Source organism: Phyllobates terribilis, unplaced genomic scaffold (assembly GCF_046119375.1).
Source record: "Phyllobates terribilis strain yellow unplaced genomic scaffold, ASM4611937v1 Scaffold_3__8_contigs__length_932513732, whole genome shotgun sequence".
Taxonomy (NCBI): domain Eukaryota; kingdom Metazoa; phylum Chordata; class Amphibia; order Anura; family Dendrobatidae; genus Phyllobates; species Phyllobates terribilis.
The window spans coordinates 708,782,956-708,806,692 of NW_027362763.1; the positions used below are offsets into that span (position 1 = coordinate 708,782,956).

The 23,737-nt window shown below is 41.1% G+C and overlaps 1 protein-coding gene across 3 annotated transcripts in view; it reads right to left on the reverse strand.

The window, feature by feature from the left end:
- Window positions 1-14,603: 14,603 nt before the first annotated feature.
- The window catches only part of HHAT (hedgehog acyltransferase), a 411,417-nt gene continuing 402,283 nt past the window's right edge, over window positions 14,604-23,737 (reverse strand). For all 3 annotated transcript variants that reach the window (XM_073671998.1, XM_073671996.1, XM_073671997.1), the window contains one exon: window positions 14,604-14,881. In XM_073671998.1, the coding sequence (XP_073528099.1) occupies window positions 14,745-14,881 (137 nt within the window). In that variant the 3' untranslated portion in view covers window positions 14,604-14,744. The remainder of the gene's footprint in view (window positions 14,882-23,737) is intronic.

The window sequence follows — 23,737 nt, forward strand, 5'->3', positions numbered from 1 at the left end:
AAGTTCGGGTCGTGTAGCAGAATCCAAAATGCCAAGGGTCCACTCATTCCTAACCATCACCTTTAAAAGCAGTCAGTGTGATCTCATCCTCCGATCAGGAAAAAACACATGGCAGGTATATAACACACACTACTGACAAACACAATTAAAACAAAACATACAGTAATAATAATGAAAATAACAAATTTACAAAAATGGAAATATAAAAACATGTTAGTACTTATAACGTTCTAATAATGGTAGGTTAAATCCTGCAGTAAATAAAGACCAAAAAGTTATCTTATTTGTAATACAAAAATCCAATGGGCTTTTCTGCTAAGCAGTGATCAAAGATTCCAACTACTCACACTTACATTAGCTAAGGCCATGTTCACACGTTCAGTATTTGGTGAGTTTTTTACATCAGTATTTGTAAGCCAAAACCAGGAATGGGGCAATCAAAGGAAAAGTATAATAGAAACACGTCACCACTTCTGCATTTTTCACCCACTCCTGGTTTTGGCTTACAAACACTGATGTAACACTATTGCTAGTGAAGGAAACAGCTCAGTTAAACATGTAGTGTAGATACCTGGGTGTTGTAATGGCTTCTGGGCTGGGTATGCAAGCGGCCCTCTACCTCAACGCGCGTTTCGTCAAAAAATCCTCAGGGATGTATCTACACTACATGTTTAACTGAGCTGTTTCCTTCACTAGCAATAGTGTTACCTCTTTGCCACTGGCATTCTATGGGACCTTATCTAGCCGTTTTTGCAAATACTGATGTAAAATACTGACCAAATATTGAACGTGTGACCGTGACCTAATAGTGATGGTAATGTGAACTCTGGTCTAGTGGTAGACCCACACAATGACTAGTCTCATTGTCATTCAATGGTGCCAATTCTCAGCTTTTCTTAGTGGAACCTGAGACATACTACTTATTTCCATAGGGATGTCAAATATATGACATGGATTAGAATAAAATTGTGGAAACCTTAATGCACGTCATGCAGGATGTTATTTGATTTATGAGCAGAATTCATTTTAAAATCCATGTCAAATCTGGCTGTGGCCAGCATCAGACAATTGTATGAAAAACAGTACAATTTTCATCCAGAAAACTCGAAAGATTTTCATCCATATTATGATGGGTTTGTCAGTTTTGTACTTCTGCACCACATCCATGTTTGATCCGTTTTTAGATCTCTATATTCAAAAATGTACATGATCAAATACAGGTTCTAGGTTAATAATGGAAATTTATCCATAAAAATTGGATGACACATGGATGATCTGTGTGAGATCACATTGATCTGAGACTCGGAAGAGAATAGTGCATGCTACGATTTTTGATACTGTCATCTGAACACCATAACTGAGCTACATTTGTCAGTGTGCGAATTGTACGCTTGACTGAACGAGTGCAAAATGTGTGTTCAGATGTCCTGATGTATTTGAAGGTTTGCAGCAGTTTTTAAAGCTTGTTTTTTTTTTCTTGGGGTCTGTGCACATGGCATCTTTTTCAGGCGGAATCTGTCTGAGAAAGAGCCGCAAAAGTGTTCCATAAAATTAACATAATGCACAGAAATGTAAAAACGACATTGCTGTGCACATGATCAGTCCGGTGTCACTTCTTCGGAAACCCTGGAGCTGTTAAAAAAAAGTGACATGCACATTATTCTAGCGGCTGCTCTCTATATTTAACAGCGTAGAGCAAAAGTGACTACAGGTGGAGCCGCCACAAGGATGACGGTTAATCCGCCTCAGAAAAATTGACCGCTGGCGTTTTCTTGAAGTGGCGGTCTTGGACAAACTTGCGTCTAAATGACTCCATGTGCACCTTAAAGAGTTTGTTCAGCTTTTTGAAATTCCTGCTTTGAAAAGATTTCACAAAAATACTCGCAAATAAGATTTGACATTGAAATGAATAGATAGCGTATTCACTAGACTTTTGAAGTGTTTTTTTGAAGTGGATCTACTTCAAGGTCCTCCTAAAAAAACCTTTGTGTGAACATAGACTTAAGACTCAACTCAATAGTTACCTTGTGCCAACCTGATCCTATATAATATCCCTTAACTCAATCTGTAGGGTTATTCTAGATATCACTTAGGTTTAGTTCATGAAACTGCTTTTTGCTTCTTTCCTTTACGACATCAAATATTTCTGAAGTTGTCATATGGTAAATGGTATCTTTAGACTGCAGCTAGAGTTGATTAATGGTGCAATAATGACTCTTCATCTCTAGAAGACATCTATCCATGGAAATGCCGCTGCTTCCCGCTGCCAAGTCACACTATACTTTCACCATTAATACTGAAAATGAAAAGTAACAGCTCTATATCTGCTCCGTAGTGTTAGGCCGAGCAATCAATTATCTTGGTTCTTGTGCTCGGAATATTGTACAACCCCTGGCAAAAATTATGGAATCCCCAGGCTCGGAGGATGTTTATTCAGTTGCTTAATGTTGTTGAAAAAAAGCAGATCACAGACATGGCACAAAACTAAAGTCATTTCAAATGGCAACTTTAGGGCTTTAAGAAACACTGAATGAAATCAAGATAAAAAATGTGGTACTCAGTAAGGGTAATTTTTTTCAGACCAAGCAGAGGGAAAAAAATTGGAATCACTCAATTCTAAGGAAAAAATTATGGAATCATGAAAAACAAACACACAAAAGAACACTCCAGTACATCACTAGTATTTTGTTGCACCACCTCTGGCTTTAATAACAGCTTGCAGTCTCTGAAGCATGGACTTAATGAGTGACAAACAGTACTGTTCATGAATCTGGCTCCAACTTTCTCTGATTGCTGTTGCCAGATCAGCTTTGCAGGTTGGAGCCTTGTCATAGACCATTTTCTTCAACTTCCACCAAAGATTTTCAATTGGATTGAGATCCGGACTATTTGCAGGCCATGACATTGACCTTATGTGTCTTCTTTCAAGGAATGTTTTCACAGTTTTTGCTCTATGGCAGGATGCATTATCATCTTGAAAAATGATGTCATCATCCCCAAACATCCTTTCAATTGATGGGATAAGAAAACTGTCCAAAATATCAATGTAAACTTGGGCATTTATTGAAGATGTAATGACAGCCATCTCCCCAGTGCCTTTACCTGACATGCAGCCCCATATCATCAATGACTGTGGAAATTTGCATGTTCTCTTCATGCAGTCATCTTTATAAATCTCATTGGAACGGCACCAAACAAAAGTTCCAGCATCATCACCTTGCCCAATGCAGATTCGCGATTCATCACTGAATATGACTTTCATCCAGTCATCCACAGTTCATGAATGCTTTTCCTTAGCCCATTGTAACCTTGTTTTTTTCTGTGTATCCACCAGACTTCTGCACAACACAACTGATGGTCCCAACCCCATTTATAAGGCAAGAAATCCCGCTTAATAAACCTGACAGGGCACACCTGTGAAGTGAAAACCATTTCCGGTGACTACCTCTTGAAGCTCATCAAGAGAATGCCAAGAGTGTGCAAAGCAGTCATCAAAGCAAAAGGTGGCTACTTTGAAGAATCTAGAATATAAGACATATTTTCAGTTGTTTCACACTTTTTTGTTAAGTATATAATTCCACATGTGTTAATTCATAATTTTGATGCCTTCAGTGTGAATGTACAATTTTCATAGTCATGAAAATACAGAAAAATCTTTAAATAAGGTGTGTCCAAACTTTTGGTCTGTACTGTACGTGTGTACAATCTGTGTGACATCCCTGTGCCGTCCGTGTGACATGTGCCGGAATAGAATACAGAATAGAAATTACAGATTTTTAACTGATGTGCAAAGATAATAGATAGATAAATAGTTAAATAGCTTCTAGTGCTTTCTATTAAGCCACATAAATAATTAACAAAGCATACAGCTGCGGGCTTATATTATCGGGCTGGGAAGGTCCATGGTTATTGGTCCCTTCCAGCCACACCAGAAGTTGAGCATCACGTTAGATGCTCCAATTCTGGCACTTTGCCTTGGCTCTTCCTTATTACCCTGGTGCTTTGGCAATCGGGGTAATGGTAGTTGGAGTTGAAGTCAGCTGAAAATTGTCCAAAAACACAGCTGGCATTAAACCGTAGTGTTAGTAATGGAGAGGCGTCTATCAGTAATAAAAAAAAGACACACACAAAAAAATACTTTAAAGAAGTAAAGACTCCCAGACACTTTCCCTCATTCACCACTCATTCAGAAAGGAAAAAAAATCCCACGCTGGTCCACCGAATCTGATGTAGTCCAGAGAGTCCAACGAACAAAGATTATGGAGCCTCGTTCTGACGCTCCATAGCCTTTGGCTACAGCCATTTTAGGGTCCCGCTTCGCAGGGAGCTGCCCTCTGTGTGACCCAGCGACTGTGAAGAGCGGTAATGTTACTGACGTTGCCGCTGTTCAGAGTCGTCGGGTCTCGTCCTGTGAAGCGGAACTCTAAAGTGGCTGTAGGTAAAGGCTATGGAGCGTTAGAATGAGGCTCAAAAGTTTTTGTTTGTTGGACTCGCTGGGCTATGTCAGATTCGGTAGACTACGGCGGACCTGCGTGAGATTTTTTTCCGTTTTGAATACAGTGGTGAAAGAGGGAAAGTGTCGGGGAGTCTTTATTTCATTAAAATATTTTTTCTGTGCATTTTTATTTAGTAATGGGTTAGTAATGGGGGTGTCTGATAGACCCCTCTCCATTACTAACCCCAGGTCTTGATGTCAGGTGTGTTTTTGGACAATTCACAGCTCACATCAACCCCAAAAACCATTACTCCGATTGCCACGGCACCAGAGCAATCGGGAAAAGTGAAGGCAAAGTACCAGAAGTGGAGCATGTAATGTGATACGCTGGGAAGTGCCTAATAACCATGGACATTCTCAGCTTGATAATATCAGCTCACAGCTGTCTGCTTTACCTTTGCTGGTTTAAAAAAATAGAGGGGATTCCACGTCATTTTGTTTTCATTTATATATTTATGTGGCCTAATAGAAAGCAAAATAAGCTATCTATCTATCGATCATTATTCTATCTATCTATCCATCTATCTATCCCTCTATCTATCTATTATCTATTATCTATCTATCTATCTATCTATCTATTATCTTTGCATATCAGTTAAAATTCTGTAATTTCTATTCTACATGCTATTCCGGTACGTGTCACACAGACGGCACATAGATTTTATCGGTGTTCGGAGACTTGTATGGGTCCATGTGATCCAACGTCTCGTGGTTCACACGGACAGATGGACTGTGTGAAAACACGGACATGTGCGCAGCCCCATAGATCATAATGGATGTGCATGTACGTGTGTCCGATACGTGTGAAAACGGACGCCATATGTACCGGGAACACAGACGTGTGAAGGGGGCCTTACTGACGGTATACAATAGGGAAGATTTATACTACTTTATTAAATCTTTTCCCAGTTAGGATTACAATTGCTTTGCTTAGAAATGTTAATATTATTATTTGTTATTTATAATATTATCAGCATTCTGCATTACCTGCCATTTCAGAGAACCTGGTGTCACCAGAAGCCGAACCATTCACGCTTCTCGGAGTGTATTGTGCACAGAAACAGATCCGCAAGAGCTTGAGGGATTAATATATGTGTTCATGACAACAGCGAAACATCTGAAGGACGCAGTTCAGTGTAATACGATAAAATGTGACATTATCTAGACATTCAATTTCAACATGTCATCACATTTGTATGCAGAGTTTTGGCTAAATATATATTAGTACAGTGAATACATGTCCTGTGATATCTGGAACCAAGACGTTTGTAGACATTTTTTTTAAAGGAAAGGTGTAATCAGAAAAAGACCTGTTGTTTTATGTTAAATGTACTTTTTTTATTGTTAAGGTTTTTGTTTTTAATTTTATGTGACAGTCTAAAATGTAAAAAAAAATCTGAAATCTTGCAACTTACACACTGGTCACTAGGCCAATTGTTAAACTCATAATTCCTGTTCTGTACAGATGGCATTCTACAGCAATCTCATTACAATCACAGCAAGAATTACTCTGAAAAGTAACACCCCAAAATACAGAAGATAAAGCAGGATCAACTTGTCACAATAGGTGATGTAACAGCTCACCTCCTCCTCCTGTACAATGACAGATAACACCTCTATATACAATAGATAACGCAGGATCCACCACTCATAATAGGTGATGTCACAGCTCACCTCCTCCTCCTGTACAATGACTGATAACACTTCTATATACAGTAGATAACACCGGATCCACCATTCACAATAGGTGATGTCACAACTCACCTCCTCCTCTACAATGATTGATAACACCTCTATATACAGTAGATAACACAGGATCCACCATTCACAATAGGTGATATCACAGCTCACCTCCTCCTCCTGTACAATGACAGATAACACCTCTATATACAATAGATAACGCAGGATCCACCACTCATAATAGGTGATGTCACAGCTCACCTCCTCCTCCTGTACAATGACTGATAACACTTCTATATACAGTAGATAACACCGGATCCACCATTCACAATAGGTGATGTCACAACTCACCTCCTCCTCTACAATGACTGATAACACCTCTATATACAGTAGATAACACAGGATCCACCATTCACAATAGGTGATGTAACAGCTCACCTCCTCCTCCTGTACAATGACAGATAACACCTCTATATACAATAGATAACACAGGATCCACCACTCATAATAGGTGATGTCACAGCTCACCTCCTCCTCCTGTACAATGACTGATAACACCTCTATATACAGTAGATAACACAGAATCCACCACTCACAATAGGTGATGTCACAGCTCACCACCTCCTCCTGTACAATGACTGATAACACCTCTATATACAGTAGATTAACACAGGATCCACCATTCATAATAGGTGATGTCACAGCTCACCACCTCCTCCTGTACAATGACTGGTAACACATCTATATACAGTCGATAACACAGGATCCACCTCCTCCTCCTGTACAATGACTTATAACACCTCTATATACAGTAGATAACATAGGATCCACCATTCACAATAGGTGATGTCACAGCTTACCTCCTCCTCCTGCACAATGACCGATAACACCTCTATATACAGTATATAACATAGGATCCATCATTCACAATAGGTGATATCACAGCTCACCTCCTCCTCCTGTACAATGACTCATAACACAGGATCCACCATTCACAATAGGTGATGTTACAGCTCACCTCCTCCTCCTGTACAATGACTGGTAACACCTCTATATACAGTTAACACAGAATCTACCATTCACAATAGGTGATATCACAGCTCACCTCCTCTTCCTCCTGTACAATGATTGATAACACCTCTATAAACAGTAGATAAAACAGGATCCACCATTCACAATAGGTGATGTCACAGCTCACCTCCTCCTCCTGTACAATGACTGATGACACCTCTATATACAGTAGATAACACAGGATGCACCATTCACAATAGATGTCACAGCTCACCTCCTCCCTTCACAATGACCTTTTCCCAGATCTAAGCATGAGCAGAAAACAACTTCTATTTCAGTCAATAGGGTGAAAGTGTGGCACCCCTGCAGGTCCAGTAGCCACAGAGGTCTGCATCTCACCCAGAGGTGTGGTACCCCACTCTCAGGTAAGGAGTACTACCCGGCACCCACACACCCACATCCAATACACTCCACTTCAGTATGGATTGCTCCTAAGGAAGAGCACAGTCCCTGGTCCCTAGCTGGAGGGTGGAACTAGGTAGATGAGGTGGGTGGAGGAAGTAGATCAGGGGAGCACAGACAGAAAGGGTATAAAAGACAGAGAGAAACATCTAGAAGGGTCCAGTCCTGCTGAGGAGAGCAGTGCAGAAGGGTCTACGCTCCTGGCTCCAGTGCTTGGAGCAGGAGTTCAGTGGAGAGAGAGGAGTCGGGCCTAGTGAGAGAGGCCCAGGAGGCGGAGAGGAGACGGGAGCAGAGGGAAAGGCTCCAGAGACAGAAGGGATTCCAGGATCACGCTGAGTGCAGAAAGCCACCTGTGCGCCCAATTTCACACTAACGTGGAAGGATCAGGCCGCAGAAGGGGACTGGCTTCAAACTAGTGGCGAACAACCAGGCTCAGCTAGCCAACCGGAAGCTGCAGCATTTTCAAGGCGTTCCAGCCAAAACCCACAATTACATTGCTGAAAAGGTGGCCACATAGGGTCCAGGGGACTGCACGTCGCCCGACATGGCCCGAGGCCACTGGCTTGGGACACTGGGTGTGAGGCGCAGGGCAGGAAGGTGAGAGCCAGCGCAGTGAGACGACCTGGAGAGGTACATAGAACGGGGTCCCGTCCAAGTGCTCCTGAGATACCTGAGAGTTTGCTGGATCACTACCCCGGAGGATACAGGACGACGTGGGCGGTTATAATCCGGAAAGTGTAACCTGAGGAACTTAACAACTGTGAGTAAAACCTGAAGATTGCAGCCCACTGTGTCCTTGAATAATTGCTGCTTCATCACCTGCCTTGCACTACACATCACCAACAACATCTACCTCCACAATCCCTCATATACTGCCCTGGAGCTTAGCTCTACCTGTGGAGAGCTGAACCAACTCTGCTGCGTCATCATCAGCTCCAGCGGCGGCCCCATATAGCCGCATACCACAGGTGGCGTCACAAACATTATCTCTAAAAACTTTATTCCCCTTTTACTTTTCCTTTAATTGACCGCCCTGGGTCACAGACCAGGTCACTGCCACCGTGACATCCCCAGCAGCGACTGGCCCGGCTACCGAGTACCCCACGGCCCAGGGGGCGCGTCATAAAAGCCTGTCTATTGCAACATACAGTATATCCATGTGGTTGCTCTAAAACAACAGGAATTATGAATCTAGTATTAGGCCTGGTATTCAGTGGAACTTTGCACGTTTACTTTAATTTTCTAATACTCTGAAGACCACATCTCGTAAATGTACGGCATGTGGTCACATCGGGTGAATAGAGCGGGCTCAGAAACTGAGCCTACACTATACCAGGCAGATGCTCATTATGTTACAAAGTGGGCATCTGGCCGAAATAGCAGCGGCAGGAGCGAACTTTGTTGGAGCATGTTAACTATTTAAATGTCACTGTCAATCTCTGACAGCAGCATTGAAACAGTGTGACCGTTGATACGCATGTGCACCAGCTTCCATGGGCTGCTCATTGTGATTGCGATTGTGGAGAACAAATGGGTTGTCATTGCAGCCGGGAGTCTGCTGAAGGCCCTGCGAAACTTCCACCTTGTTCTTCCTAGATGTTCACCTTGTGGGTGGACTTCGTAGGAGAACACCATTTTCATTAGATACTGCAATACATGGAGCCTCCATCTAAAATAACTTTCATTGTGATTAATGGTTCCATAAAGAAATCAACCACGAATTTTACAAATAAATTATCGAAATTTCAGCTGTAAAGATTATATTATGCAATTAGATATTTCCCCACAAAATGTATATTTCCCTAGCGACAGTAAAATAAATTAGAAATTCAACTTAGCGTTAATATATAGCACCGTGGCACGGTGTAAGCGCCAGGTCTGCAAGACACTAGATATGGATATAGTAGAACTGAACAAAACGTTTTTCAGCACCCTGGCACAGCGATCACATCAGTACTGAATTACTACCCGTCGACTTCTTGGGAACCTCTTCTGATCAGTTGGCACCATGGGGTTACTACCCACGTCATGATGTCACAGGGGCCGACTAATCAGATAAGGTGTACAGCATGCCGGTAGGTAGTAGGAAGTTCATAGTGCCCATGGTATTCGGACCAGGAGTACTGACGTGACCGCCAGACCAAGGCCTTGCCAATCGTTTTACTTAAAGGGGTTGTTCACTTTCAGTAAATGTTGGTCCTCGACTGCAGGTTATTATAAAGAAACAAACCACATTGTACTTGTCATGGTCCTGGGTTCGAACCCTTGAGCCTGTGTTTTGTGGTGGGCTGCTCTGTCCGCCGAGCCTCTGTTCTCCGGGTATTTAGGTTCTGTTATTCTGGCAGCAGTTTGTTTAGCATAGCACAGGTGTTTATATTTTTCTGCCCTATCACCTTCTGGGTGCGGCTTTATATTCTTTCCATCTGCAGGCATTTCCTGCTGGTGATAGTCTCTTGTGGATGCTCAGCCATTCAGCGGTAGCTTGAAGCAATTCAGTGAAAGACCAGCTAGGGTTTTTGTCTTTGCTGTTTCTGTTCTTTACTCTGCACCTACATTCTATATATACTTTTTATTTTGTGGTTTACTTTTCTCACTCTAGGATCTTTCCTTTTTTTAGCACACTTTCCCTTCAGTGGGTAATTTGCACTCTGCTCCGCCCTCCAGTTCTTTATGAGAAACATGAAGTGCTCCACACCCTTTCAGGCAGCATAGGTCTGAGCTGCCATCTTCTAGTCTGTGGTTAGGGCTATCTCTGCTCATGCAGGAACCATTAGGGACTGTGGGAAAGGAAATCTAGTCTGTACAGGAGCCGGCAGGGTCAGTTGCAGTTTTTATTTTGTTACCTATGTTCCCGAGTGAGTTGTAACTCTATCATAAGTGTACTCATCTTCCCCAGGTCCATCGGCGAGTCACTTCTGCTTTTTTTTTGTCTATTACAATTTTTGCTTTACAGAGTAATTAATAGGCGTTTCTTCATAATAAACTGCAGCCGGGGGTCAACAATTACTGAACAGGAACAACCCCTTTAACTCTAGTAAATACAAGTTACACAGTATTATATGAAGGGAGTCCATAGATTTCTTTCTGAAGCTCGCTTACTTGCCTATTCAAGTCTATGGGTGCGCAAATTAAAGTCACAGATTTTTAAATCTTGTAAGTTCACTTGGATGGTATCTTGACAAAGAGCGCTTGCCGCTCGAAACGCGCCGAAAGATGCTTGCATTCTCTTTTTTGTGAACACACAAATTTAATTTTTGCTTCATGTACCTTGGAAAATAAAATGCACTTTTTTGGACTTTAGCTGGATTTTTCAGCTTTCAGTGCAAATTAATATCAGATCCCATGTGCAACATCTTTATTGCATCTGATTTTTATGGATACTTTGCAGCTATTAACCCAGGAAACTGTATTCGGACTTGTAAATTTTATGAACTTTTGATATAAAGTGGATGCCATAAAGATTTAAAGAGAAGGACATACAGATAGCACACAGACGACAATACTGATGAAAAATCATCCATTTTTTCTGGATGCAAATTGTCTCTTCAGAGAGGAAGAGAACTAGAACTCTAGTGCCCCCTACAGGAAGTAGCAATCCTAAAAGTCAATAGTGACCCTTTAACGAGCCTTATCACATGACTTAGGATAAAAGCCAAACCAGAAACTCAATTTGCAGACACTGTGTTTCGGGGTACTGCCCCTCGTCAGTGCAAAGTGTGAGTTCTGGTTTGGCTGGGTGAGAGGCGTCAGACCGGTATCTATTGGTAACATTTCTCCTTGTGGAGAGTGACGTGTTAAGCATGTCAGATGAGGAGACTTTTAAAGTCTTTTTTCTGAATGAAATTTTTTTTGTGTGAACTTAGCCTTACTGTGCATTTTGGGTGCAGGACGGTAAAGGGCATGGATTTGTTCTACAATACATAAATAGGTTTTATTTGATTAGAAAAACAGCGCTGCATCTGTCTGCAGGTAGTCAGTGGTATTGCAGCTGATCATTATTCACTTGCATGGAGCTCTGTGGTGCTGTTTTTGGAAGGAAGCCAACTTGTTTTTCCATAAGACTAATGCAGCAGAAGTGACTCATCTGGAATCGATGAACTAGGATGGGTTAAATAAATTTTACATAAGTCAGTTCAGGTTTAGGGTGAAAAAAACCCTCCTCTACTTCTCTTTACATAAAAGCTACATTTATATTACAAGTTTTATCCATTATCAGCTGGATTTGCCTGTGCCTGGAGAACGTTATCTGCTAATTACAAGGTCGCCAGCGGCGGCTTCATGGAAAATCTACTTTTAAATAAATAAATTGTTTTTATTGAGTAAATGTATGTAAATGTCAGGGATGAGCACATTATATTAATGCCTTTTATCACCAAAGTGAATGTTTCCTGCGCCGGTTTTCAGTTTCTAGATAAATTTAATAATGGATGAATTGCTTTTTTTGGAAAATATTTTACAGAAGAGGCATTTTGATGATACTTGTAATAGTTTGCATGGTTCGGATGGTAAACTTTGTGTAATATTCTGTAACTAAGAGTTTTTCTAATACAGCTACAGTACAGACCAAAAGTTTGGACACACCTTCTCATTTAAAGATTTTTCTGTAATTTCATGACTATGAAAATTGTACATTCACACTGAAGGCATCAAAACTATGAATTAACACATGTGGAATTATATATTTAACAAAAAAGTGTGAAATAACTGAAAATATGTCTTATATTCTAGGTTCTTCAAAGTAGCCACCTTTTGCTTTGATGACTGCTTTGCACACTCTTGGCATTCTCTTGATGAGCTTCAAGAGGTAGTCACCGGAAATGGTTTTCACTTCACAGGTGTGCCCTGTCAGGTTTAATAAGTGGGATTTCTTGCCTTATAAATGGGGTTGGGACCATCAGTTGTGTTGTGCTGAAGTCTGGTGGATACACAGCTGATAGTCCTACTGAATAGACTGTTAGAATTTGTACTATGGCAAGAAAAAAGCAGCTAAGTAAAGAAAAACGAGTGGCCATCATTACTTTAAGAAATGAAGGTCAGTCAGTCCGAAAAATTGGGCAAACTTTGAAAGTGTCCCCAAGTGCAGTTGCAAAAACCATCAAGCACTACAAAGAAACTGGCTCACATGAGGACCGCCCCAGGAAATGAAGACCAAGAGTCACCTCTGCTTCTGAGGATAAGTTTATCCGAGTCACCAGCCTCAGAAATCTCAGGTTAACCGCAGCTCAGATTAGAGACCAGGTCAATGCCACACAGTTCTAGCAGCGGACACATCTCTACAACAACTGTTAAGAGGAGACTTTGTGCAGCAGGCCTTCATGGTAAAATAGCTGCTAGGAAACCACTGCTAAGGACAGGCAACAAGCAGAAGAGACTTGTTTGGGCTAAAGAACACAAGGAATGGACATTAGACCAGTGGAAATCTGTGCTTTGGTCTGATGAGTCCAAATTTGAGATCTTTGGTTCCAACCACCGTGTCTTTGTGCGACGCAGAAAAGGTGAATAGATGGACTCTACATGCCTGGTTCCCACCGTGAAGCATGGAGGAGGAGGTGTGAGGGTACTTTGCTGGTGACACTGTTGGGGATTTATTCAAAATTGAAGGCATACTGAACCAGCATGGCTACCACAGCATCTTGCAGCGGCATGCTATTCCATCCGGTTTGCGTTTAGTTGGACCATCATTTATTTTTCAACAGGACAATGACCATGAAGAGTGATGGGGTGCTATGCCAGATGACCTGGCCTCCACAGTCACCAGACCTGAACCCAATCGAGATGGTTTGGGGTGAGCTGGACCGCAGAGTGAAGGCAAAAGGGCCAACAAGTGCTAAGCATCTCTGGGAACGCCTTCAAGATTGTTGGAAGACCATTTCCGGTCACTACCTCTTGAAGCTCATCAAGAGAATGCCAAGAGTGTGCAAAGCAGTCATCAAAGCAAAAGGTGGCTACTTTGAAGAACCTAGAATATAAGACATATTTTCAGTTGTTTCACACTTTTTTGGTAAGTATATAATTCCACATGTGTTAATTCATAGTTTTGATGCCTTCCGTGTGAATGTACAATTTTCAAAGTCATGAAAATACAGAAAAATCTTTAGATGAAGTGTGTCCAAACTTTTGGTCTGTACTGTATATGTTATCTGATGGCCACTTTCAGTATTTTACATCAGTATTTGTAAGCCAAATGCAGAAGTGGTGATGTGTTTCTATTATACTTTTCCTCTGATTGTTCCATTCCTGATTTTGGATTAAAAATACTGATGTAAAATACTGACCAAATACTGAATGTGTGAACGTGGCCTACCAAAGACATTGGCACCAGCCCACCAGGATGTTAAAACAGCGCCAACTGGTGTACAAAAAGAATTAAACAAAGGCATGCTCACCAGTTGCTCCTGTTCCAGTGCTCTAGAGTACCCAGTCGGTCTCTACTTCCAGCTGCCGGTGGTTGGCTGCAGTGGTCACATGTCCTTGTGTCAGGAAATCATCACTGCAGCAGAAAGTAGAGAGCGGCTGTCAGTCAGTGCCAGGGTGTTCTTACAGCTGCCTTTTTCAGCGCTGTGAGCGATGACTGTAGATGTGTCGACATGCCTGTTAGGGCGCAGTCAGACGGCCGTATAACACAGACGCAATGCTCGGACTGGCCGGCGGCTCTTCTGACCTGAGCATGACAGCATGTATTTCTATGAAGCTGTCACTCTCGGGTCAGTAGAGCCGCCGACCAGTCCGAGCAGTGCAATGCGATCCTCGTCCGTGTTATACGGTCATCTGACTGCGCCCTTAGACTGAAAGCCGGCAGCTCCCGGGAGGAATAAAGGTACCTTTCTAACCCTAAATCTGCAGGTTAATAGTGTTATCCAACCTGACAGTTTCCCTTTAAGGTATTTGTGAAAAACAGTAAAAAAAAATGCAATGTACAAAGAAAAAGCATAGACCAATCCAGAAGAAACAAGAATAGTAAAAAAGGAAACAATTTTATTATGAAAAATAAGAAAAATCAATGAAGGCTGTACATCAGTACAATACTGATGCTTGAGTCTATCTCTGGTCGTACTGAAGATCCAGTGATCTCTGTGTAATTTGTGGTGTGGAGTCTTCACTTGTCTGACATTTGTCTTGAACAGAGAGGAAACTTGAATTTGTTTTTTGGGTACAGGAACAGATTCCATTCAATTCCCACCTGAGCGTAGCAGTACAGGCAGATAAACATCACGAGAGGGATCCACGGCCAACCTGCGAAATGACAGTGATAAGTCGTGGTAGTCAGTGGCTCTGTCGGTCATCGGTCATGGTTTTCTACTAGATGTCTTAGTTTTCAAACATAACATCAATCTCTGGTAAAGAAGATTTTCTATTCTATTCCCATACTTGCCAACAGTCCTGATTTTGCTGGGACAATCCTGGGAACAGAACCACAAGATTGGAGCTTAGCATAAACACTAAAGATGGGGAAAATTCAGACGATTTACTCATAATCAGCTGGAAATTTTGGTACACGCTTAATGAATTCCATTTGCATTGAATCTTCAGGGAAGGAGATGAAAAAAAACCAAACCCAAAAACCTCTTACACTCCCCCCTCCTCAGCCCTACTCATACCTCCTCTGCGGCCACTGGTTCTCGAATTGGCTCCTCTTTTTTCTGTCTTCTTCTGTTTTTGAGCCACTAGAGCTGCTGTTCTTCACTAAGTCTCACATCACCACGTGCAAGATTATGGTAAAAATCAGACGAGTGCTTTCCGTCGTTTTCACAGATGGCACTCATCCCTATGGCATTCTATGGGGTACAAGTCCGATTTTTTTACTCGGACCAAGTCCATCGGAGGAGAGAGATCGCAGCATGCACGAGATGTATCTGATTATCGGATTGCACTCAGTCACTAATGTCTTTGGGTCCATGAAAAAAATTTCACGGGCTGACAGAATGGAGAAAATTAAGAATTGTTTTCTCCTTAGTCTCAACATCCAAGAAAATTGGATCACCGTCTGATCAAACTGTGATTAGCATAAGTGGGACAATTTTCTCAGATGACAGAATATATGGTGGTGTGGCCCTACCTAACATAGAGAATGGCAGCCCATGAGGCCAAAAAGACATAAGAGGTTCCGATTGGAGAACTGGTTGGTGTCTGGAGAGATATAGGGAAGAGATAAGTCTTAGATTTTTCTTTAACCCTCTTCCAGGCTCTCTGAATTCAGCAAAATGATGGCCAGTGGTGGTCACTGCCCCAGTTGCTTTACCCACCCTGAAATGAAGCATCATCAGTGACATCTGTTTCAGGGCCTAGGCTAGTCCCTGCTCTACTAAGCATGAACTGGATGTCAATTCTTATTCTTTTGAATGTGCAGTGACAGTGCGCTCCCTTGCCAGGTTCAATCCTGTAAGGGAGCGCACTGTCAATGCGCATTCAAAATTAGAGAATGCAGCAAGAAGGGAGATCAGAGACCAGCCCAGTCCCCAAAACAGATGTCACTGCCCAGAAAAGGGACGTCACTGATGACGCTTTATTTCCGGGTGAGGAAAGCAGCTGTGGAAGTGACTGCAGGCCCAGCATGATGTCCCATTTGAGTACCCAGCGTGCACTGAGGATTCTCAATCAAAATGTCATTGAGACGGAAGTAGAAAAAGTAGGAAGATAGAGAAAAGTGAGAACCTTTAATTGACGTATATTAGTAAAGTGATTAGATTATTACTTGAGACATGTACTATGAAATTCAACTTTGGTTTCAGACCACCCCTTTAAATGATAGCATTATGTGTGGAGGGCTAGTATGAGATTATTGAGATGCAACTGCTGCTCTATAGTATTGCAGTGGAACCCCAATCATCATGAACTGAGCTGCAGTACCACCTACAACCTTTGGATAAAAGTGGCGCTGTTTCTTGTAGAAAGCAGCAATATAGATTTTTTTCTAACTAGTTAAGCTAAACATTAAAAAAATAAAAGTAATCATCATATTTAATTCGCCCGTGGTATGAGTCCTAAGGCAAGTATCTATAAAACACTATAATGAATATTTGATATAGAGTTTCAGGTGAGTTCAGCTGAGCTCACATTCAGGATAATAATTAAAGTTAAATTAGTATATATATTCCCTTGGCTTGCACAACGTCTTGCATACAAATGCACTAATTCTCTCTGGCTCGGGATTGAACATGACCTCATTTCCTTAATGCACTTGCCCAATAATAAACCTTAATCCTTAAATTGAAATACGGGTTTTCTTTAAACAACTTTATTAACTATTCTTCTCCAACAGTGGAGAGCAAGTTACATTATTTATCAGGCTGGTTAAGCTCATTACTTCGTCTTCCCTAGGCATGAAAGTTACAAGACTCCGCTCCTGTGTCGTCTCAAGGTGACTTCTATCACCGAGCGCCATAATGTTCGGTATAAATGACTTTCTCTTACAAGATTAGAATTGATGTCATAGGACTTAATTATAGGAATCCTTTACCGATCTATAAATCATTTCTTCTATTTAACCAACAATATTAAAATAGAATTTTACAATTGGAATCTAAAAAGGTTTAGGTCACGCGTCCTCCCCGTTATTCTACTCCTCTTATATAAGGCCGACCCCTTCGTAATGCGAGTCACAGAAAATTGTAAACCACTTACTAAAAGTGGCGCATAAAAAGCACATACAATATAGTACAAAAAATACATAAAGATGAATAAATATCAACAAACATTCCATTACTTATCTTGTATTGATCCTAAATTACTGCCTGTTTTATATTCCAGAGCTGTAATCACAATTCTGCAGTATTCAGAGACATGTCCTCTATATAGTATGTAGATACACTGCTATTTTTTTTAAGGAACATTTTATTAAAAATAATCCATCACTAGGTTTTTGTACCCCATCTGAGAGCAGCACAATGTAGGGACAGAGACCCTGATTCCAGTGATATATCAGTTACTTTGCTGATTGCTGCAGTTTTGATTAAAAACTGTTTTATCTGCGGCAGATCTACCAAGTCTCTGTCTGACAATAGTTTTAATTTTGGTGGTATTAGTCTACCATTTAAAGGGAACCTGCCAGCAGGCGTTTGCTATGTATCTGACAGCAGCATGTTGTAGGGGCTGAGACCCTGATTCCAGCAATGTATCACTTAGTTTACTGGGTGCAGCAGTATTAATTAAAAACAGTTTTCTTTGCTGCCGATCTACCAGTTCTCTGAATGCTGAGCTCTGTATAATCCCGCCCACACCACTGATTGGCTACTTTCTGTGTACACTGTGCATAGGCAGACATCTTCCAATCAGTGGTGGGGGTGTGGTTAGACTACCTGGCAGCAGACCAGGTAGTCCTCTAGTGATAATCTCCTGCTGATAAAGCAAAGATTTTATCAAAACTATAGCAAGCAGCCCAGTAAGTAATACATCGCTGGAATCAGTGTTTCTGCCCCTACATTATGCTGCTCTCAAATTAGGTATCAAAAACCTATGACAGACTCCCTTTAAGAGAAAATGATGCTATATTTCTAATTAAATCAGCCTTTTCCATAAGCCCCACCACCTCGTAATGTGAGTCACAGAAAGTTTCTACATTGCTTACTAAATGTAGCACATAAAAAGATAAAATAAATATATAAATGTGTAAAAAAATAAATTTTATTAATAGAAAACCATGTTACGCTCAATAAATGCAACCACTTACGAAATGTGGTACAAATAGTACAAAAAGTTGAGTAATTTTTGTCCATTACTTATTGCTTTCATCCTGAATTGCCGCCTGTTTTACATTCTAGAGCTGCATTCACTATTTCAGAGCTGAAGCTCCCCTATTACATAGGGAAAAGAAAAATGTCTCATTAGGAGAAAACCATGCTTCCGACTGAATCCGACTGGAAATTTATTATATCAATTTTTGTAACATTTCCTTTAGTTTTCGATGGGAGAAAAAAACACAAAAAACTCAAGGCTGCTCCACCACTCAAAGTTTCACTAGCAATGTGTCAATTACACATGGTGCTACCGTATTATGGTGTATCGCTACTTGCAAAGAATGCCACTTTTTTCAATTAAAGGGTTTTTTCCCGATATTTTCTCGTAAAACTTCCTTTAGTTAATTGGAGGTTGTCTGCACTATTTTCTTCTCTTAATTCCAAATACCAGGAACACGGTTTGGTTAAAAATCTAAATACACCACATGAACTAAAAGCACAGATTCACCAAATGTGAGAGATTCTCCACCTAGACGCTATTTTTCCTCTCCGTGAATAAAAAGGTGGTGACTCGAAATTTTTAGACTTATATGTATCACGTTAACCCCTTCATGACTGGGAAATTTTCCCTTTTTGCGCCTTTCTTTTTTTTACTTCAAAAGCCAATTCTAAGTTTGCTAAAAGAGGTGAGAAAAATGCAATTTTTAGGGGTTTTTGTTTTCACGGCTCTTATTAGTAAAAATATCCAGGCATTAAAAAAAAAAAAAAAATAAATATTAAGTCTGTGTTACCATTTTCTTAGACTCGTAACTTTTTTATTTTTCCGTCAAAGGAGCACACTTGTCTTTTGCGCGCTGAACTTACATTTTTATTGATATCATATCAGTAGTGTAGACACCAAAAAAAAAAAGCGCCATTCTTGCATTTTTTTTTTATTTTGGCCACTATATCTTGATAAATCGGTCTTTTCCGGATACTGTCATACCAAATATTTTTATTTATTTTAAATTGGACAGTCCAGAGTCAAATGCCAGAAGGGTTCGTCAAGACAAGGGAGTAAAACAAACGAATAATCAGAGGCCAAGTCGGGGGTCAGATACCTTAAGTCAGACAGCGTCAAGAGCAGGAGGGATAATCCACAAGAATAGTCACGACAAATCCTAGGTCCGGAAACATGGTCAGAGGAAAGAGACACAAGGTTAAGCAAACACACCTAAGTTAAGCAAAGCTACAACTGACACAGACTACTAACAGCTAGCCAGCTAAATACCTTGCAAATGATTAAGGATGGGAGGCACCTGAGGAAACACCCGCAGACTGAACCAGATAGAGCAGCAGGGCTGTCAATCAAAATGTTGACAACCCAGCATGCCCCAGGATCAGATTGGATGACTGGACTGTCACTAACAAAACTGACAGTCCAGCACACTCCAGATCCCATAGAGTGGCTTGAGCTGTCACTCACAGTGTTCCTTGGCCACAGTCAATGTAGAAACCGTGACACAAAGAAAGGTGGTGGCATACTTTAATAATTCTCACCTTTGTAAACCAAAAAAATGGTTTTCTGTCACCATTTTCCAAGACCCATACATTTTAAATTTTTCCATCGATGAGCAGTATGAAGTCTTGTTTTTATATGTATCATTATGGGGTATATACAACATTTTGATCACTTTCTGTTTAAGGTGCTTTTTTATCATTTTTATTTCTATATTTTTGGATTTGAAAAGGTGGAGAGGGAGATTCATACTTTATTTTTTCATTATTTTTTGTTTTTAATACTTTTTTTTAATTTCATTTCACTTTATATTTTAGTCCCCCATGAGGAGATCAACTGATCACTTGTACTCCATACTGCAATACTTCACTATTACTTTATATAGTAAAAATCACAAACTTATGAAGTTCAGCCTGTGGCTGGGCATCACAGCTGCACCGAAATGGCGGTGGTGGGGGCCTTCAGTAGGTCCACAGCTGGACAGATCTTTGAAAATTCAAATTCACCGAATTTGCTGAATTTTTCCCAAAAATTATATTTTCAGTGAATACATTCACTCGAATCTCAATACTGGAAAGCTTTTAATTGCTTGGAAAATACACATGGGGGAGAGGAGAGAGAGAACCCAGCTGACCATAAGAGCTTACATTCTACAGGTGAGAGAGTGAGAGGACCCTGCTAACCAAAAGAGATTACAATTTACAGGAGAGAGAGAGGACCCCATTGAACATAAGAGCTTGCACTCCACAGGAGAGAAAGAGAGGACTCCAATGATCATAAGAGCTTACACTCTACAGGAAAGAGAGAGGACCATTCTGACCATAAGAGCTTACACTCTATAGGAGAGAGAGAGTGGACCCTACTGACCATAAGAGAATAGACTCCACAGAAGAGAGAGGATCCTGCTGGCCATAAAAGCTTACACTCTATAGGAGAGAGAGAGAGGATCCTGCTGACCATAAGAGAATAGACTCTACAGGAGAAAGAGAGAGGACCCTGCTGACCATAAGAGCTTACACTCTATATGATAGAGAGAGAGAGGACCCTGCTGACCATAAGAAAATAGACTCTACCGGAGAGAGAGAGAGGACCCGGCTGACCATAAGAGCTTACACTCTATAGGAGAGAGAGAGAGGATCCTGCTGACCATAAGAGAATAGACTCTACAGGAGAGAGAGAGGACCCTGCTGACAATAAGAGCTTACACTCTATAGGAGAGAGAGAGAGAAAGAGAGAGGACCCTGCTGACCATAAGAGCTTACACTCTATGGGAGAGAGAGAGAGAGAGAGGACCCTGGTGACCATAAGAGCTTACAATCTATATATAAGAGAGAGGACTCCGCTGACCATAAGAGCTTACACTCTATAGGAGAAAGAGAGAGGACGCACTGATCAGAAGAGCTTACACTCTACAGGAGAGAGAGGACCCTTTTGACCATAAGAGAGGGCCCCGCTGATCATAAGAACGTACACTCTACAGAAGAGACTTTCCCCGTAACTATGAGTGGAAAATGACTTTGCCGTACAAACTGTGCTCCGCTGATCTGTGATGTCCCCGATACTTATCACCACTGTACAAGTTATGATAATCAGTAAGAAATCCCAGCTGTAGGGCATTATGGGGAGGCCCGTGTGGTAATGCAGAATGATGTTATCCCGCTCTCTGATGCTTCAGCAGTGAGGAAGATGGTGCTGGCCATTTTTTTATTGTCGCAAACCGAATCTCAAAATGTTCGAATTTGCGTGAAATCTCTAATTTCAGGAAATTCGATTCGAACTTGATCCTCTGTGGATCGATCTGATCATTTCTAATAAATAGCCAGTATGCAATGCTTTACTTCACCTGCGGTGGAGCTGCAAAAAAATGGAAGTGAGACAATCTATCTTCAATGTGTTTTAAAGGGCCCCCTCTAACGTAAAGAGATTGTAAAATGATGGTAACCATTTAGCAATTATCCACAGGGCTTAGTAGTTTGCATCTGTTCCCGCGGTGCATATGCTGGACCACAGCACCATCTAAATGGGAAGTAGGGGACTCAGGGCCCTCTTTTTTTGTGATTGCTGAGGTCCCTATCCTGTGGCACACCTCCGATTTATCCATAGAACACTTATATTAATGGGTAAGTAACTGACGAGTGGATTTAGAGAGCTCTGCTATAACATAGGCATTCTCACGAGCACCAACTCTTTAGCCAAGTCAATCTGATTTGCTGTAATTCTATTGGCTTAATTCACTGGTGACTACGACGTAGAGCACAGTTATAAATTCTGCGAAAGCAGATTTGGCGTCAGTCCGTGTGATCGCCTTGTTTGTCTGCGTAGACTGATATTTATGCGGGGATAAATCTACTTACTGCTACACGGGATTAGATCACAAAGTCTGTGGAGATCGAAGAAAGATGATTTATTCTGACACTGAGTCGCGGCCATGTGGCAACCTGGGGGGGCTACGATGGACAAATCTGCACCTAATTGAAGATCGCTTCCTAGTGATGATGGAGATTACAATCCCGAGGAAAAAAATCCTTCAAGCACAGGGGAATTATAAAGGAGATACATCGTGTCAAGTAGGATTTAAGCTGATTTACTTTCATGAAAGTTGAATGAGACCTGACAGAAGTCATGATGAGACATTGAGAAGAGGCAGAAAGTGAAGATCCTGGATGTTCTTTTTTTTCAATATAAAGTAATTTGAAATGCCATTTCTACCCAGATATTTTTTCAGACAAGACCAGTAGGCATGATCTAAAAAGTGACAACCACCATGGTCACCACTTGGTTGTCACTTGTCACAGTCTAAATTCAGGAACACTTTAAAGAGGACCTGTCACCAAGTCAAAAACTGATAATTTTTACTCTTCTTGTATTCCTTTTACTTCCCTGAGCAAAAATTTTTCATTTTTTTAAAAATTCCACTGTATGGCTCCAGAGATATTGACCTTTTTATTTAGTGCTAATTTCTATGGTCTTTACTAAGGGGGCGTGGTTCAAAGGCCAAAAATGCAGAGCAGCCTAAAGACACGTCCCAGAGGATCCCATGAGTAACACCCCCTTGGTAAAGACTAGAAAAAATGAGCACCAAATAAGAAGCCCCATATCTCTAGAACTGTATGGCGGATAAAAAAAAAATGGAATACTCAAGAGAGCAGAGGGCATAAAATAAGAGCAAATAGTGGTCACTTTTCACATACTAATAGGTTGTCTTTAAAGGGAATGTGTCACCCCCTGGCACTTATCTGACCTCTAATATGGGCATGCAGAGTATAGAAATCTAAATCTTTACCTACCTGTATACCTCATATTAGAGGTCTTGTTGCTGTGAAATGTCTTTTTCTATTCAATCAAGTTTCTGATGCTTGCAGGCCCGGGGCCTGGAAGAAATCCCTGCCTCCTGTGATAGTTATAATGTTTCCCCCCTCCCCTGCACGTCGCAGTGCCATGTGATGTATAGTTGCTACAGCCAAAATATTTGGACAGTGACCAAATCTTCGTGATTTCAGCTCTGCAGGCCACTATTTTTTATTTAAATTGAAACAACTGAGATGTGATTGAAGTGTAGACTTTCAGGTTTTAATTAAAGGGTTTGAACAAAAGTATCATGTGAAACGTTTAGGACTTGCAACCATTTTTAACCCCTTAATGACCAGAGCATTTTCTGTTTTTGCGTTTTTGTTTTTTGCTCCCCCTTGTTCCCAGAGCCATAACTTTTTTATTTTTCGGTCAATATGGCCATGTGAGGGATTATTTTTTGCGGGACGCGTTGTACTTTTGAACGACATCACTGGTTTTACTATATTGTGTACTGGAAAACGGGAAAAAAATTCCAAGTGCGGTGAAACTGCAAAAAAAAGTGCAATTCCATAGTTGTTTCTTGTTTGTTTTTTTTTACCACGTTCACTGAATGCTAAAACTGACCGG